General features: G+C 36.8%; 1 protein-coding gene across 1 annotated transcript; it reads right to left on the bottom strand.

The window, feature by feature from the left end:
* Positions 1-888: 888 nt before the first annotated feature.
* LOC111897490 (uncharacterized) lies at positions 889-2,626 on the bottom strand. The gene is made up of 2 exons (XM_023893450.2): positions 2,467-2,626; positions 889-2,083 (listed from the first exon to the last, which is right to left on the bottom strand). The coding sequence occupies exon 2, from the start codon at positions 2,073-2,075 to the stop codon at positions 1,038-1,040; it is 1,038 nt and encodes a 345-aa protein (XP_023749218.1). The 5' UTR covers positions 2,076-2,083; positions 2,467-2,626; the 3' UTR covers positions 889-1,037.
* Positions 2,627-15,464: the final 12,838 nt, after the last annotated feature.

Here is a 15,464-nt window from a genome sequence, read left to right as displayed (position 1 = left end):
TTGAGATTTTGAAGAAACATGTTTGAACAAAAAGGTTATTGAGGGTTAAATGCAACATAATGAAATACTTTCATATTTTGCGTATTATAGCAGTAAATAGCAATTTACATTTATATATTTGTATATTACAACATACTTATTTAATTGTTTTTTAATTACCGTGTTGTACTTCCGTTTTAAGGCATTTTGCTTTGGAAAATCTATCCAATTTTAGCATTTAAGTTTCGGTCTTAATTCCAATTGTAAGTTGATATTAATGAATGATACATAATCTCTTTGGTTGTAGAAATTAAATATATAGTAATAGTTAAATTTGATCAGGATACTATCGCTCTATCAGATGCTTTATATTAACCACCACACGTGTCTACTGTTTAAGGTGTACCGTTAACCGTAATTGGTAAAAAGTGGTAATATACTTTCATTTGGTTGTGTTTTATACCATTCTACTTTCATATATTTTCTTTCTCTTATAGCATGAAATTTTATCCTTCTTCATTTTTCCATTTAATCTCAATGGGTGCACTCCCTAGTTAGGTATATTTTCAAAATACAATTTAATAAGAAAAGAAAAAAGGATGAAAATGTAATACAATGAATTAAAGTATTGATACTTATTTGTTAATTGATAAATATACATTATCAAATAAGACAGCAAATTGGATTTAAACGCCAAATAAAGTACCTGCTTTTACACTTAACTTCAGATTCTCTTATAATGTATGTATAACCAGTCGACAAAAGCAAAGAAGAAATTCTAGTGATGAGCAGTGGTGGCGTTCAACAATGGTATATTAATAATCTGTTGGATTTTCAGCAGGTATTACAAGAAATGACTATACTAACACATCCAAAAAAACGGCTCGATCATCTCAACAATAAAAAAGGTTATAAGATAAAACCATAAACTGATAATTAAAGCATTAAAGCAGTACTAGCAACACACGTCAAAGTAAAGGACACCACATCACATAAAAGAAAAACAAATAGAAAATGATAGCTGTGAAAATATACACAAAAGTAAGAGTGGTTAAAGGTCATGCATCTTGTAAGAGATTAACATTCAAACATTCATGGGGAAAATACCATTCAACTGCAATAAAGAACCTTGCCTTTCCACCTCCTTCATTAATAAAACATCTCCCAGGCTCAGATCCCCACGACTCTGGTTTAGCAGCAGCACTATGACTCAAGTGGCTAATAAAGAAAGCAAAAGCATGTTCGTCTCCTGTATATTGAAAAGGCACCCATTCCATTTCACCAAAATCTAATTTATAAGCCTTCAAGTTTTCCCTCACATAAATGTTTTCACCCCAACTTACAAGCTCCTGGAAAGATACATCCTCATCAAGAAGACTCTTGGTTTCCAGTAAAGTCAGTTTGGGCTCAGGCTGGAGTGTGAGTTCGCAAAAATGACCTTTATTACTTACACTATATATCCTCCCCTTGAAAACATGTAAATCCTTAAAAGTAAAGTCGAAAGTGGAGGAAACACGATTCCATGCTCCCTCATTCTCTATAGAAAACCATATTTGATTACTGGCTAAGATAACAAACACCAATCTAGAGATTGAAGGTGAAAAGAAAAGGACAGAAGTGATTTTTGATATAAAATCAGACACACAAGGAGCAGGAGGGAAATGAAGTTCATGCCTAGTGATTGGATTCACAAGCCAGAAGTCGTACGTTTCCCACCTCAACAAGATCATGTAACCACAACTTAATCCAACGGATCCCCAGCCACCAGAATGGGGAATTATGGTTCTGAACTCTTTTCCTTTAGAATCCACTAGCCAACATTGCCTATCATCATGACCATTTGGAGGGATCAACGCCAGCATTGGTGGTTTGGATTCCATAAATGTTTTCCAATTACTGAGTGCTACTGATCTCCATGACTTGCAGACACCACTAAAAGCAACAAAATCGATGACCCCCAGTTGCATCATAACTAATAAAAGCACATCATGGTTAAGGTACGACCAAGGTCCCACATCATCAGTCTCGATAGTCTCACTGCTAGATGCATTATCATCATCATCCTCGTTTCTAGTCAATATGTATGTCATAGTCATTCCTACACCTGCAAAAGACAAAATAAACATTCTTGGTAATCATATACAAGACTTGTAAACAGAAAAAGTGAAGAAATGCAAGAATTAACTTATAAACAGGATCCGCAAATGAAAACAAATACAAAATGTTCAGAGCATATAAATTATCTACAAGAGTTCTACAAGAGATGAATGTTATTATTAACAGAGGAAGGTTAGGTCAACAAACGGCATCAGCCACATGGTAAACATGTTGCCGATGAACTTAAAAAGAAAATTATAATTACAGAGATGCTTGTTATAATTAGAATTGCATGAACCTAAAACACCAAATTCAAACAAACCAAGATAATCCGAACACTGAAAAAACGATATATAAATTATCTAACAATCGTAAGACATCATAAATCACCTGAAAGAACCTAAGCGAGGATGACCGATCAAAACAAATGAAGTCCAACTTCCTTAAAAGTCAACAGATCCAGGGTTAGATGCGCGATGAAGGGGAAAAGCGATTATACCAAACCTATGTTTTGAGGTTTGTGTTCCACTTCCAGGATCTTTTTGTTGCAAGTTTTGTCCGAGATCGTTTACAAGTTTAAAAAATGTTATTTATTTATTTATTATTTTTTTTAACGGCGTTTCCAAGCATATGTGTTTTTTATATCTATTTTCGTTTACGTTATTACAATTTAGAACTGTTTGGGATTATTTACCCAATAGTGTTAAAACATTTGTTTTTTTCAAGATAGTTTATGTTTGTTTCAAGTTAATTTTAATGTTGTTTAAATTTTATAACAAAATTGAGTAAACTAACTACTATAACTTTTTTTATTACTTTCTATTTCAGTTTTTGAAGAATAACCGATTACTCTGAATGTTCAATTTTGGATTTGATCTACAAAATTTTGAGTTCATTTTTGTTTTTTTTTTTCAAAAAGAAATCTTTCTATTTATGTCCGAAATATCAGTTTCGAAGTATTTAATGTAAAGTATGTCATCATTAATGCATACTCGCCATACAACATAATTTTTGGGAGGACGATAATGTAGAAGTTACAAGTAATAGCGTCTATTATTCATGGTGTGGTCAAGTTATATACAATGTCCGAAATCAGCACGATACCGGCAAAGCAAAAAGTCGTGAAGAAAGAAAGGGAACCCAAGTAGGAAAATGGTTGTCCAAACACAAGCTTGCACCAAAATAACGGAGACCAGCAAGGCGACGAGGAAAGCAACAAAATGGAGAAAAACAAGAGCGAACAGAACAACCAGGAAAAGATGTTCAGGCTAGAACAAGCAAAGCACTGAAATAATTACAAGTGAAAACCTAGGCCACATAAGTGAAGCTATCAAAACATTTGCACAAACTACAGTCATCCCAATAGAATAACCAGAAGCATCAATCAAAATCGGAGGAGTTACATGGAAATAAAACTTGGGACAAGAAGAGAAAACGCAGGTTTCACGAAAGTAATAAGAAAGAAGGAGAATGTGGCAGGTATAAGAATGCAAACAAAGCTACAACAGTAGACCATTGGACGGAGCATTAACATAATTGACACTTTTCAAATGGATAAATCCAAAGAGATAGTCATCCAGCCACAAGTAAGCTAAATTTGTGTGACAGGCTCAAGCAAAACAAAGGACAACAAGTTGAGTGGTAAAAAAGAAAAACATAAGCGCAAACCAAGTGGCGTGGTAAAAACTTTGCAAATAATCTACAAAAACTATCAGGCTTAAGTAGTGCAACTGGGATACCATGACAAGAGGGGTGTTGAATCTATATGACCAATAATCATTATTGAGTGACATTGCTAATAATATATGAATCTATAGGATCATACCTTTATCAAGTTGACATATTTTGTATATTTATTATTAATGTGATTATTAATAATGATATCAATTCTTGTATTTTAATTAGGTAATAATTATTATTTTGTGAAAATAATAATTATAAGAGAGTATAACTAGTTATTCTTTCATATGATATGAGATAATAAGTTATGAACAACCTTTTGGACTAGTTGAATTCTTTTGTCTTGTAACTAAAGTCAAAGTTTATATTTTATAAACTTTGAGTTTATAAAACTTAAAAAAACATTTCTCTTTTCAAGAGGTATGACCGGAAATATTAAACAAAGAATGAGGTTGCTTGTCAAGCTCCATGCTTTGTCTCCCCATGCTTCTAAATGCTAGCATTACTTTAGAGTATTTTTGATGTAAAGCACTTACCTTTGCAAGGGTATATAAGAGAGTGTTTTGTATGAGTTTTAGGCTAGTTTTTCTAGTGAACTTTCTCCATTCTCCATATGGTTGAAACTGTAACACCCCATTATATTGTTCTTGTAAATATTCGCGATTTATAGAAATTCAAAATTCTGTTAGATAACGCATTAGCCATAGTAGTCGTAATGAAAGTCGTAGTACTCGTAAAATCGAACTCGTGCGTATTTAGAACGTCCAAAACTGACTTCAATCGAGGACGTTATGATCTTTCTAAGATTTCAGCAAAGCAGTGTGCGTACAGAGATCAAATTTTAGATTGGTTGATTGTTGGCCAAAACAATATAAACAATAATTAAAGGTATCGTTATTAGGATTCCATCAATATAAAAATCATCAAAAACGGACACCTGATGTGAAAGATACACATTTTATACGGACTTTACTAGGCTAAGAATGTGTAAATAATATGATGTCAAAATTAGCTGACGGAGTCTAAATGAAAGTTGTAGACCCCGCGGGCTTTCTGTTGATATAAAGAACATAAAAAACGGAGCTCGTATGAAGGTGATACGCAAGTTCTAAGTTCTGAAAATCGTCACGCCCAGCACGGTGCACATGGGTTGTGTACGAAGTCAGCCACACAACCCCACCCAGATCATGTCATGTGTCAGCAGGCCGGTGGAGCCACGCCACCTGTATACGACACACCCCCATGCTGCACGACACGTATTTGTCGTATATATCAGTTCGATTTAAGGGTTTTTTTACTTAAGTGTAAAAAAGAAACAACCCCCTAATCTGATGAACCTATATATGAGTGTTTCTACTTGACTTATAGCGGTGAGAACCCATTAAATCCTAAACTTTTTTTTATAAACTTTCCCTCATCTATGTCTTTCCATTCATTTCTCTTACTTTCTCATATATTTATTTAAACATTAATGATTGTATCTTTTGGATCATTTAGGTCAATCCATCCTTCATGTCTACACAATCTTTTCAACATAATGAAGCTTTAGTTCAATCCGACAAAAAAGATTGAACCAACAGAAAATGAAAAATCTTCACCCCAAATAAGTGTTGGGTTTTGAGCATTCTAACACTCATATGGTGTACATGCAACCCTAGATTCTTTGGATCTATGTTTTCTCTAATATAAATGCAAACTTTGTTTTTCCAAAGCATCATCCTAACTAGCATACAATGGAGTATCTTTACTACAAAATTCTAGTTAGATGACATACCTTTTGTTGTAGTTGGAAACCTTGTTTTGTTTGGCCTTTAAGAACTTATCACCAATAGTATGAATGCCTCAAATGAAATCACACAACACCATCAACAATGGAGGACTTGAGAAGAGATTGTCTTGCACACACCAAAATCGGCTAACCCTCTAGTGTATCACTTTTTGTACCGATTTTGGTTGCCATGAGGTTTCTTATATATATTAATAAATCATAAATATCCTCTTCTCATAAGTCCATCTTTACAAATTGTTTCGGTGCCATGCAACCCAAATGGACCATGGTACTCTCGGGTCAAGTACATACCAATTATAGTTATGGGCTTAGACACCTAATCCAACAGTCTCCTACTTAGATAAGTCTAATAACTATTATTGCAAGTACGACTCCACTACCCGACTTGCAATCATAGCTCTTAAAAGCCGTTGTTGAACTCTGACCTGGTCAATGACGCATCAATTAGATAATGGATCATATATTCCTCCATTCTGGATATCATATGGACTGAGACATGGATTATAATCATTCTCTTTGTCCATCTGTTGTTCCCCGATTTTCGATTTACGACGACCGACTAATTGAACAAATCAAATCAGTCTAGGATTGGCCAAGCACTTAGGGGTGTCATCACTAAATCATCGAGGGGCCCATAAATATCGCTTTTTATCCCACTTTGGAAAAAAAGGAATGCATAAACTTTGACTCAAATGCTTGCTTGTACTTACTCATCAAATCACACACAACAATAGGTTTTATAACACTAAGTTACTGGTGTGTTTACATATGTCAATGGACAACCGAATCGTAACTACAACTCACATGTCTCTGTTTCAAAAATATATAAGATATTATCATCTCACAATCACTCATGATAAAATCCATGAAGTGATTTAGATGACTGCGGGTTGAATCCAATACTCGAGTCTTATTCCAGGAGCATTCATGAACACTGTAGCAAACCTGTGCTATGACTAAAAACACCTCTACAGACCCATTCATGACAGTCTTGCCGCAATACCTACTTCCAAAGTATGATCGATTGTGGACGGTTTGAATAACCTAGTTATTTAGAAAGTCAAAACATGCAAAGTGAAAAACAAGAATAATACTAATCCTATATGCCCCAAAACTTTTGAGCGTCATATTGATTACTCATTATTTTTTGTATAATGTTTCGAATGATCAACTTAATACCTGAATTTAAAACAATAGCTATGGTATGCTCCAAGCATACACACTATGTTTATCTATGGTCCTGACTTTGTGAAATTGATCAATTGAAAAACAATTCAATGATGCTCATTTCACAATTCCAAATCCTTATTGCAAGTGTAAGAATTCCAAATTCTTGTCATTGATAGAAAGTGTTAGATTCTAAACTATAATGCAATGATTCTTTTGTAATGTCTAGGTACCAAAACTCACAGAGACTTGACCAACGATATTACAAAATATTCCTTTGGAGATTGTTACAAGACAAATCCATGGAAATGAAGTCTCAAATTCAAAGTACATTCCTTTAAACATCCTTCTTTTATAAAATTTTCTAACTTCCTCATCTATTCTTCAACTCCTAATATGAAACATTCCATATTTTCCATACAACAACTCATTATTAATAGAATTATGTCTATTCATAATAATGTCAATATGGTCCATCCATTACTATACTTCCAACTGTCCTTAAGCAACCAATCTTTGGCGAACCTTATATTGTCCTTAACAGTTGTTTAACCACTTTAGTCATATCTGATTCTGTTCCTTTTTGCCTCTTAATGCCCTAGGAATTTGGAAAATTTAGAACACGAGAATATTATAGCATATGTAATCGATCCTATACCCGAAGCATATAGGACTCGATTCATAATGTCTAACATAAAGACATGATACTTGATTAGTCTTCTGTATAATATTTTTATTTGCCATGTTCTCAAAATTTTTATTATGAAGAGGGATGCTGTAACCATAATCAAATTTTTACACCGCAATTAACATTTCCATATATTGAATTTTCTTATGTTGAATTCTAACGTCCGTAGATCCGGGCTAGTCAATTTAGAGACAATGAGCATCAAAAATGAGTTTTTGATGGAATATTATGTATAAGGAGTAATCTTAACCAAGTTGTAGAATATGTCACAAGGGTTCCGTACATATAAAGAACGCCGAAATCCGGGTTATAACGAAGAAGTTATGGTCCGTCGAAGTTTCGCGACGGAACCGGCACGACACTGCACGACATAAATAGTGAATTTACGATAGAGCAATTTTCAGACTTAACGATCTAAACGAAAGTTGTAGTGTTCGTTAAACCGAGAGCGTGCATAAAAAGAGTGCCCAAATCTGACTCTGTATGAGAAAGTTATGATTTTTCGAAGTTTCGACTTAACGGTATGCAGCCTGGAGTTCGAATATTAGATCGAACGATTTTTAGCCGACACAACCTAAACGAGAATCGAAGATCTCGTTTATAATAGTGTAACGGAAAAAAGACAGATGAAAACAGACATCGGATGGAGAAGTTATGAATTTTTAACGGACTTTTTCTGTCCCGGCCTGTTAATAATATAACTTTAAAAATAAAGTCAAAAGTAGCCGACGGAGTCTAAACAAAATTTGTAGAGTACGGTCCCGAATACGCGTGGATATAAAGAACATTGTCAACGGAGCTATGAAAGTTATGAATTTTAGAAGTCAAGAGGGTGATGTGCGAAGGAACGCCCCACGTAGAAGGAATGCCCCGCGCACCCGTAAACCTTGGCCTCGGAAGCTCCACGTCGTCCCAGTAGACTTCAGACACGTACCCACCGGAACGTACTGCGTTCGCAATGAACGCGATGCGTTCGGGAATGTGTTGGTTTCCTCCGAGGAACACAATGTGTAGACCAGGCCAGCTTCCCTATAAATAGATGCGAGGGCAGTCTTTTTTCTTCACTCATTCACCATCTCTTCCTCTCTCTACACTCTCGCTAACTCTCCCAAACCCCCCAAAGCCTAGGGTACATCCCTAACACTAGAAGAAAACCCCGGAGCACCCGAAGGCTCCGAGAAAAAGAGCTTTTCGGCTCGAAAAACTCTGCCCGCACCGAGCCCAGTTTTTAAGAAAACTCATTGTAAGTAAGTTATGCTTACCCTTCTTTAAGTATAACTTATGTTTAAGTTCATTATTGTCACACCCCCAAAACAAGGATGGCAGAAACGTCCGGGGGTGGAGGACTTCATGTATAGTATCACAACAACAGTATAATAGTGCTCAAAGTAAATACAACCATCATAAATATAATTGAAAAAGTTACACCATAGTATGAGTTTCCATGTTTCAAATTCAATTACACTATGATGACAATATGAACTATTTGACGCCTTAGCATCCCATCCTCAAAAGCTGTGGGTTTCCTATTTTACTGATTTCCTGAGAATACAAGTAGTTTCGAAAAAGTGTCACCAATTAAGTTGGTGAGTTCATAAGTTTTTGGATGTAGAGTTTGAAACCCTGGTTACCACCAGTATGTATAGTATGTTCTGTTTGAAAACCCCACCAGTATGTATAATAGTTTTATTATTTGAAATAAAATCTAGTATTGTATCTCGAGTTTGAAAACCTTTGTTTGTAAATGTAATGTATACTCAAGAAAAATCCAGTATTTTCCTTATAAAATCTTATGTAGTCTTAAATCCCAAGACCGAGTGTATGTGTGTTATTTTGTACTTGTAACATTGCATGCAAATTTAAATAAATAAAATCTCTTTTAAAGTAGAAATTCCCGTAAACTATATGTGTCGTTATCTCCCTATGCGAGTCGCTTTAACCATACTATAACAGAGAAGACCTGGTGCGACGTTCTTCAGGCGTCGGAATAGATATGACATTTGCCACCCCCGACCGACTGGTCGGGCTGTTGCAAGCAACTTGGGTATGGGTTGTCAATCCCAATATAGATCTATATACAATTATCATGCTCTCTCTACAAGAGACTCTGGTTATAACTTACAAAAATTTTAACCCGTACTCTATGAGTACAATGAAGAATGTCTCACAAATTACGATAACGAGTTTACATGTAGTGTGAGTGTAAAACATTTTCTATGGTGGAATTGAATCCCCTTTTCATGTAGTATGTTTGTATTGTAAAATCTATAAACTATAACTATTATAGTTTATTGTACGTGTTCTAAGTGATTGAAAACCTTTTCTATGGTGGAATTGAATCCCCTTTCTTGTAATTTAAAATCCATAAACTATACCTATTATAGTTTATTGTACTTGTTCAAAGTGTATGAAAACTCCTATCATGAATGACTAATTTCTGTTTATGATGTTAAACTAACAAGAAATACATTCAACATTTAGAAACTTATTGTTATACACTTTGCTCGACAAGTTACAAAGTGTTGTAAATATTGTAAGTTGTTTAACTAGTTTTTAACTTTTCTGCACTGTTTTAGTAATATCGCAGAAAAATCATACGAAGTCAAAAACTGAATCGGTAAACTCTGAGAGTTTAGAAAATATGTCTACTTTCTTCATTATTTTTATTATGATTTTTAGAAGTCTCTAACTTGTGTGAAAATGTTCAACTTCACAGACTGGTCCGAAGTTGTTTCTGAAATGATAGGCAATTTTGTAAAAATCGCCATAAATTGTAGAAAAATCATATGGAGATGTGCAAGTAGTCATTAGAAAGTTACAAACTTGAACTACTTGAATTTTAAACAGTTTTGAAAGATATTAAGTTTAAGATGGTCAAAACAGTTCTTGAATAGAACTCAACGTTTCTCGGAAGCTGAAGTATGGGTTTGAGTTATGTTAAGGTGATTTAACATGTATTCCCTCCCCCCTCCCCCCCCCCCTAAAACTTGAAGAAAATGTGAAATTGTAGGGGTATGAACTCACCTTGAGTGATTCCCTGAGATGAATGTTGAAGAAAAGAGGTTTCCAATTCAGGAACACTTGGAAGATGCTTGAAGATTTAAAGATCCTAAGAACAAATATGACGATATTTGTATGAGAGATCCATGATTTGAGTGAAGGAGTGTAGAATATTCAAGAGTAGGATGAAGATACTTACCAAGAGTGGAGAAGAAGCTTAAGATCAGCCTTGAAATCTCGAGTTTTTACAGAGAGAAAGTGAAAGAGATATGTTTGCTCTTGGTGAAAGAGTGAATATCTTGGAGGAGATATACAGATTTTTTCCCCAGACTTTGATTAATGTAACTTGCTGGAGAAGGATGTGAAGGTACAAGTAGTTGACTAGTTAGAGATGAATAGTGACCGGAGGTTGTCATAGAGTGGGTGTGGGAGATATATTGTTGTCATAACTTTATGGGAAAGTCAACACTCATACACAATATCTTGCACAAAAGATACTATCCAAAGTTGAAGGTTTCTCCCAAAATATGATTTAAATATGAATATATGGGGTCTTGTATGTCAAAATATGAGTTTGGGTGAAAATCCCACGTTAAAATAATGAAAAACGGGTTTAAAACGCGAAAGTGGTCGAAAACCGGATTTGAGAGGCGAAGCAACGAGGGTTCGGTTCAAGGAGGTTGAGAACGGAAAGTAGGTTGATCCGAGAAGTCTCGCAGGAGAAGGTGTTATGTGGGAAGTGAAGGCGAAATGAACCAAAAGAAGGCGAAGCTTTAGTCTGAGGAGGCTTGTACCGAACCGAATGTTGATGAACCGAAAGTGGCTGGAACCGAACCGAAGGGTCTCTCGGCAGTAATTCGGACCGAAGGGTCTCTCGGTCCATAAGCAGGTTCGGTTTTTATGATTCGGTTCTTATGGTTCGGTCGTTAGGGCTCGGTTCCTTAGATTTTGGTTCCTTAGAGGCTGTTTTCGGTCCTTATGGCTAGCTTCGGTTCCCTAAGAGGCTCCGCCCCCTTTAAAGCCGTTTTTCCATTAACCTTCCCGTTTTGAGTGATTTTTGACTAAGTTAAGGGTCGGGATGCCCTGAGTGATCATAAAAAGTTGAGAGAGGTTTTAAGAGAAATTTGGGAGAGATTTGGGAGAGATTTGAGAGATATTTAAGAGAGAGAGAGATAGAGCGAGAGAGATTGAGAGAGACTTTGTTTGTGACCTTTGTGAGTGTTTAGCTTTGCAATGCAAGGGTTGTAGACCCCATTAAGCCTCGTTATGAGTGTTATACGCCCCCAGAGGGTATGTAATAATGTTTTATCGAGTGGTTCCATCACTTACCTTGATTAGGGTTTAGATTTTCTAAACACGTGAAAACTCAAAGTGATACTTTACACTAAGATAGGGTGTTGTACAATAGTACACATAATGTAAACCCTAATATACAAGGGTTAATTGAGTTGACCGATTTGACTTGTTGACTTTATTTAACTTTGACTTGACCAGAAATTGATGGTTGTCACATTATCCCCCCGTTATAAGGAATTTCATCCTTAAATTAGCACTTTGATCGGGACTTCAAGAGTTGGGGAAAAATGTGGGTATTTTTGTTTCATCTAGGTTTTGGCGTTCCCAGGTGAACTCTGGTCCTCGCTTAGCGTTCCATCGGACCTTCACAATGGGAAAGTGACTTTGTTTTGTTCTTTTGTTTTCCTGGCCCATGATTTCTATTGGTTCTTGCATGAAGTGGAGACTCTCGTTGATTTCAATCTCGTCAAGAGGGATAACAAGAGTCTCGTTGGACAAGCACTTCTTCAATTTGGACACTTGGAAGGTAGGGTGTACATTTGAGTTCTTGCGGTAATCGAAGTTTGTATGCTACTGGGCCCATCCTAGCAAGGATCTCGAGCAGACCGATATATATCTTGGATTCAATTTACCACATTTACTGAAGCGTATTAAGCCTTTCCAGGGCAAGACATTTAATAGCACTCGATCTCCAACCTGGAATCCCAAAGGCTTTGGTCTGTTATCCGTGTATATCTTCTGTCTGTCTCTATAAGCCTTTAATCATTCTTGGATTTCGACAATCTTCTCAGTGGTTTCTCTTATGATCTCCGGGCCAGTAAGGGTGCTGTTAGGGACTTTTCCCTTAACTAGCTGCATGTCACCCACTTCAGCCCAGCATAGAGGTGATCTACACTTGCGGCTATAGAGAGCTTTAAAGGTAGCAACCTTGATGTTAGGGTGGTAGCTTTTGTTGTATGAAAATTCAATGAGCAGTAAGTGGGTTTCCCATGCTTTTACCAAAGTCAATCACACAAGATCTTAGCATATCTTCCAAGGTTTGAACAGTTCTTTCACTCTGCCCGTTGGTTTGTAGGTGGTAGGTCGCACTCATGTCTAGCCTAGTCTTTATAAGGACTGCCAGAATCACAAAATGAATCTACTATCTCTGTAAGAGATATTGGAGATTGACACACCATGCAGTCGTACAATCTCTTTGATGTACGTTATACTCAATTTCTCCATCTTGTCGGTTTCTTTGATTGGTAGGAAGTGTGCGGTAACTTGGTTATGAAGTCTATGGTTTGAACAGTCCCTATAAGGACTGCCAGAATCGCAAAATGAATCTACTATCTCTGTCAGAGATATTAGAGATTGACACACCATGCAGTCATACAATCTCTTTGATGTACGTTCTAGTCAATTTCTCCATCTTGTCAGTTTCTTTGATTGGTAGGAAGTGTGCGGTAACTTGGTTATGAAGTCTATGGTTATCCGCTCTCACTTCCTTTCGGGTATCACTGGTTGTTGTAGGAAACTCGAAGGCTTCTGTTATTTTACCTTGACCTTGGCACAAGTCAGATACTTTCCCACATATGTAGCGATGTCAGCTTTCCTAATCGACCACCAATATCATCTTTTGAGGTACAGATACATCTTGTCTGAGCCTGGATGAACAGAGTAGCAAGTTTTGTGTGCTTCGTTCGTGACGACGTCTCTGAATCCACCAACTTTGGTGTCTAGATCCGTTTCATGGGATAATGTTCCCTGCTGCTCTTGCCTTCTAGGTTCTTATGATCGGTGAAGATTGTACATTTCATGTCATAGAAATAGTGACTCCAGATCTATAGGGTGAATACTACCGCTCCTAATTTGAGGTCATGTGTGACCTAGCCGACCCCGTACGTCCTTAGCCGTCCCGAGGCGTAGGCGATGACCTTTCCTCGTTGCATTAACACATATCCCAAGCCCTGGTTTGATGCGTCGATGTAGGCTACAAGTCTCCGGTTTCTTCTGGTAGGGATATAATCAAAGCTCTACACAGGGTTTGTGTTAGCTTTTGGAACATGGTTCCTTGCCTCTCTCCTTAAGTGAATTTTTGGTTCCCTTTTGTCGCTCCAGTGGGTCTTCACCATTGTGTCTGTTGTTTAGATTGGTAGGGAGTGTAGGGTTCGGTTTACGTGACTAGGTTCTTTCGAATGGTAGAACGTTCATTTGCAGTCCTGTGTAGCTTTGTCCTGGAGTTCAGGGTAGGATTCATACCTGGTCCTTCTGTCATTATCTCGTGCATATCGTTTGTATATAATTAAGATTCATAAGATAGTCAGATGGGTGACCCTGCCTCGAATCCACAACCAGACAAGGAACATGAAATAGGGCAGGAACACTCATCCAATGTTCATAGAATCTTAATTATATACAGCTCTCGCGTATACACATAGTAGTGATAGGTTAATCGCATTCGTCCGAAGTCACCGTGCTTCATCTTGACCTGCTATACGAGTGATATTCTTAAAGGGTCTGCTGGGAATACTTTGGAAAGGTTTCGGAGGGTATAATACACCTCTAGTGAGTGTTTCGGGGTTTTGTATCGAAGAATGACCCGAGGGTTAGAGTCATCTTTATGGTTATGAGAGATGAGGGTTTCGATATTCAGCTGGTTAGGTAAAGGGTCTTCTTGTAACACATGCAATTGGTAAGGTGATGACCAAACCAATCCGTATCGAATGATGACATCGGATTCTCTCAGTGGAACATGTGTTAAGTTGTATTCGAAATAAATATTCGTTAGAGAGATAGTGCCTCATGTGTTTCTCACTAGTGTGATCTATTTTGATCGATGTTATTGTTACTGCAAATGATTCATACCGCAACAACTAGTACTGGTTGTGGTCTGAGGCGTATTCTTTGGTAGACACCCGATGGTGTTCTTGATTGTTACTGCGGTTAGTATTGCCGACACCGCCTTCGCCTTCGCTGGCGTTGTTAGCATTGAGTTGTGCCATGATGACTGTTACAGCGGCCATGACCGCAGCTTGCAAAGTAGCAGAGTCTATCTGCAGGATTGGTGCCTTGCTTGTTGGCTGGTTACCTCATGGTGAAGACATAATCCTGTCGTATGGTGAGAAACGATCTCATGAGTAGTGATGGTCATTATTAGTTATATTCTTACAATTTATATATACATATATAAATTTCGCACTTTGTTGTGCTATTCTCAATGTTTCTGCTAATATTCCTAAGATGGAGTTATGGTAGTGGGTAGAAGTAGGTTTTGTACGACTGTTAAGTTTGTCCATCTTAGTACTATTCTTGTCTATTCACGCTTAACTACGGAGTTGTGATGGGATCTGGTGCATTAGCGCTGGTATGATCGCACCCTATAGGTCCAAGAAAAAGGCACCTTTCAACCATGATGTTTAAAAAGGTGAGATGATAATGAGCCTTTAATAATGGCTTATACGTTGTGAGTTATCTAACTAAGTTATCTTAGTTCTGACCGTATCATGTTCCGGCTTTTATAGTATTCTAAAAACTATTCATAACAGAGGTCTATGTAAAACAAACTTATGAATTAGTAGTGGTTACCTTCTTATGAACTTCTGTGAATTGAATAATTTGTTACTATTTGTCACGAAAGACAATATAAGCCTAACACATAGTGTGAGCATCACTAGGTTGTATTGGTTTATTAATTATTAGTGTGATACATATAGTGCTCGGTCTCTTCGTGTATCTAAGGGGCTGGTTTATCTGTTTTATGTTCATGATATGATTATCCTAAGTTCG

This window comes from Lactuca sativa, chromosome 2 (genome assembly GCF_002870075.4).
Source record: "Lactuca sativa cultivar Salinas chromosome 2, Lsat_Salinas_v11, whole genome shotgun sequence".
In the NCBI taxonomy this organism is placed as follows: Eukaryota; Viridiplantae; Streptophyta; class Magnoliopsida; order Asterales; family Asteraceae; genus Lactuca; species Lactuca sativa.
Note: the sequence above shows the minus strand (reverse complement) of the source record. Positions and strands in the feature narration are given on the sequence as shown.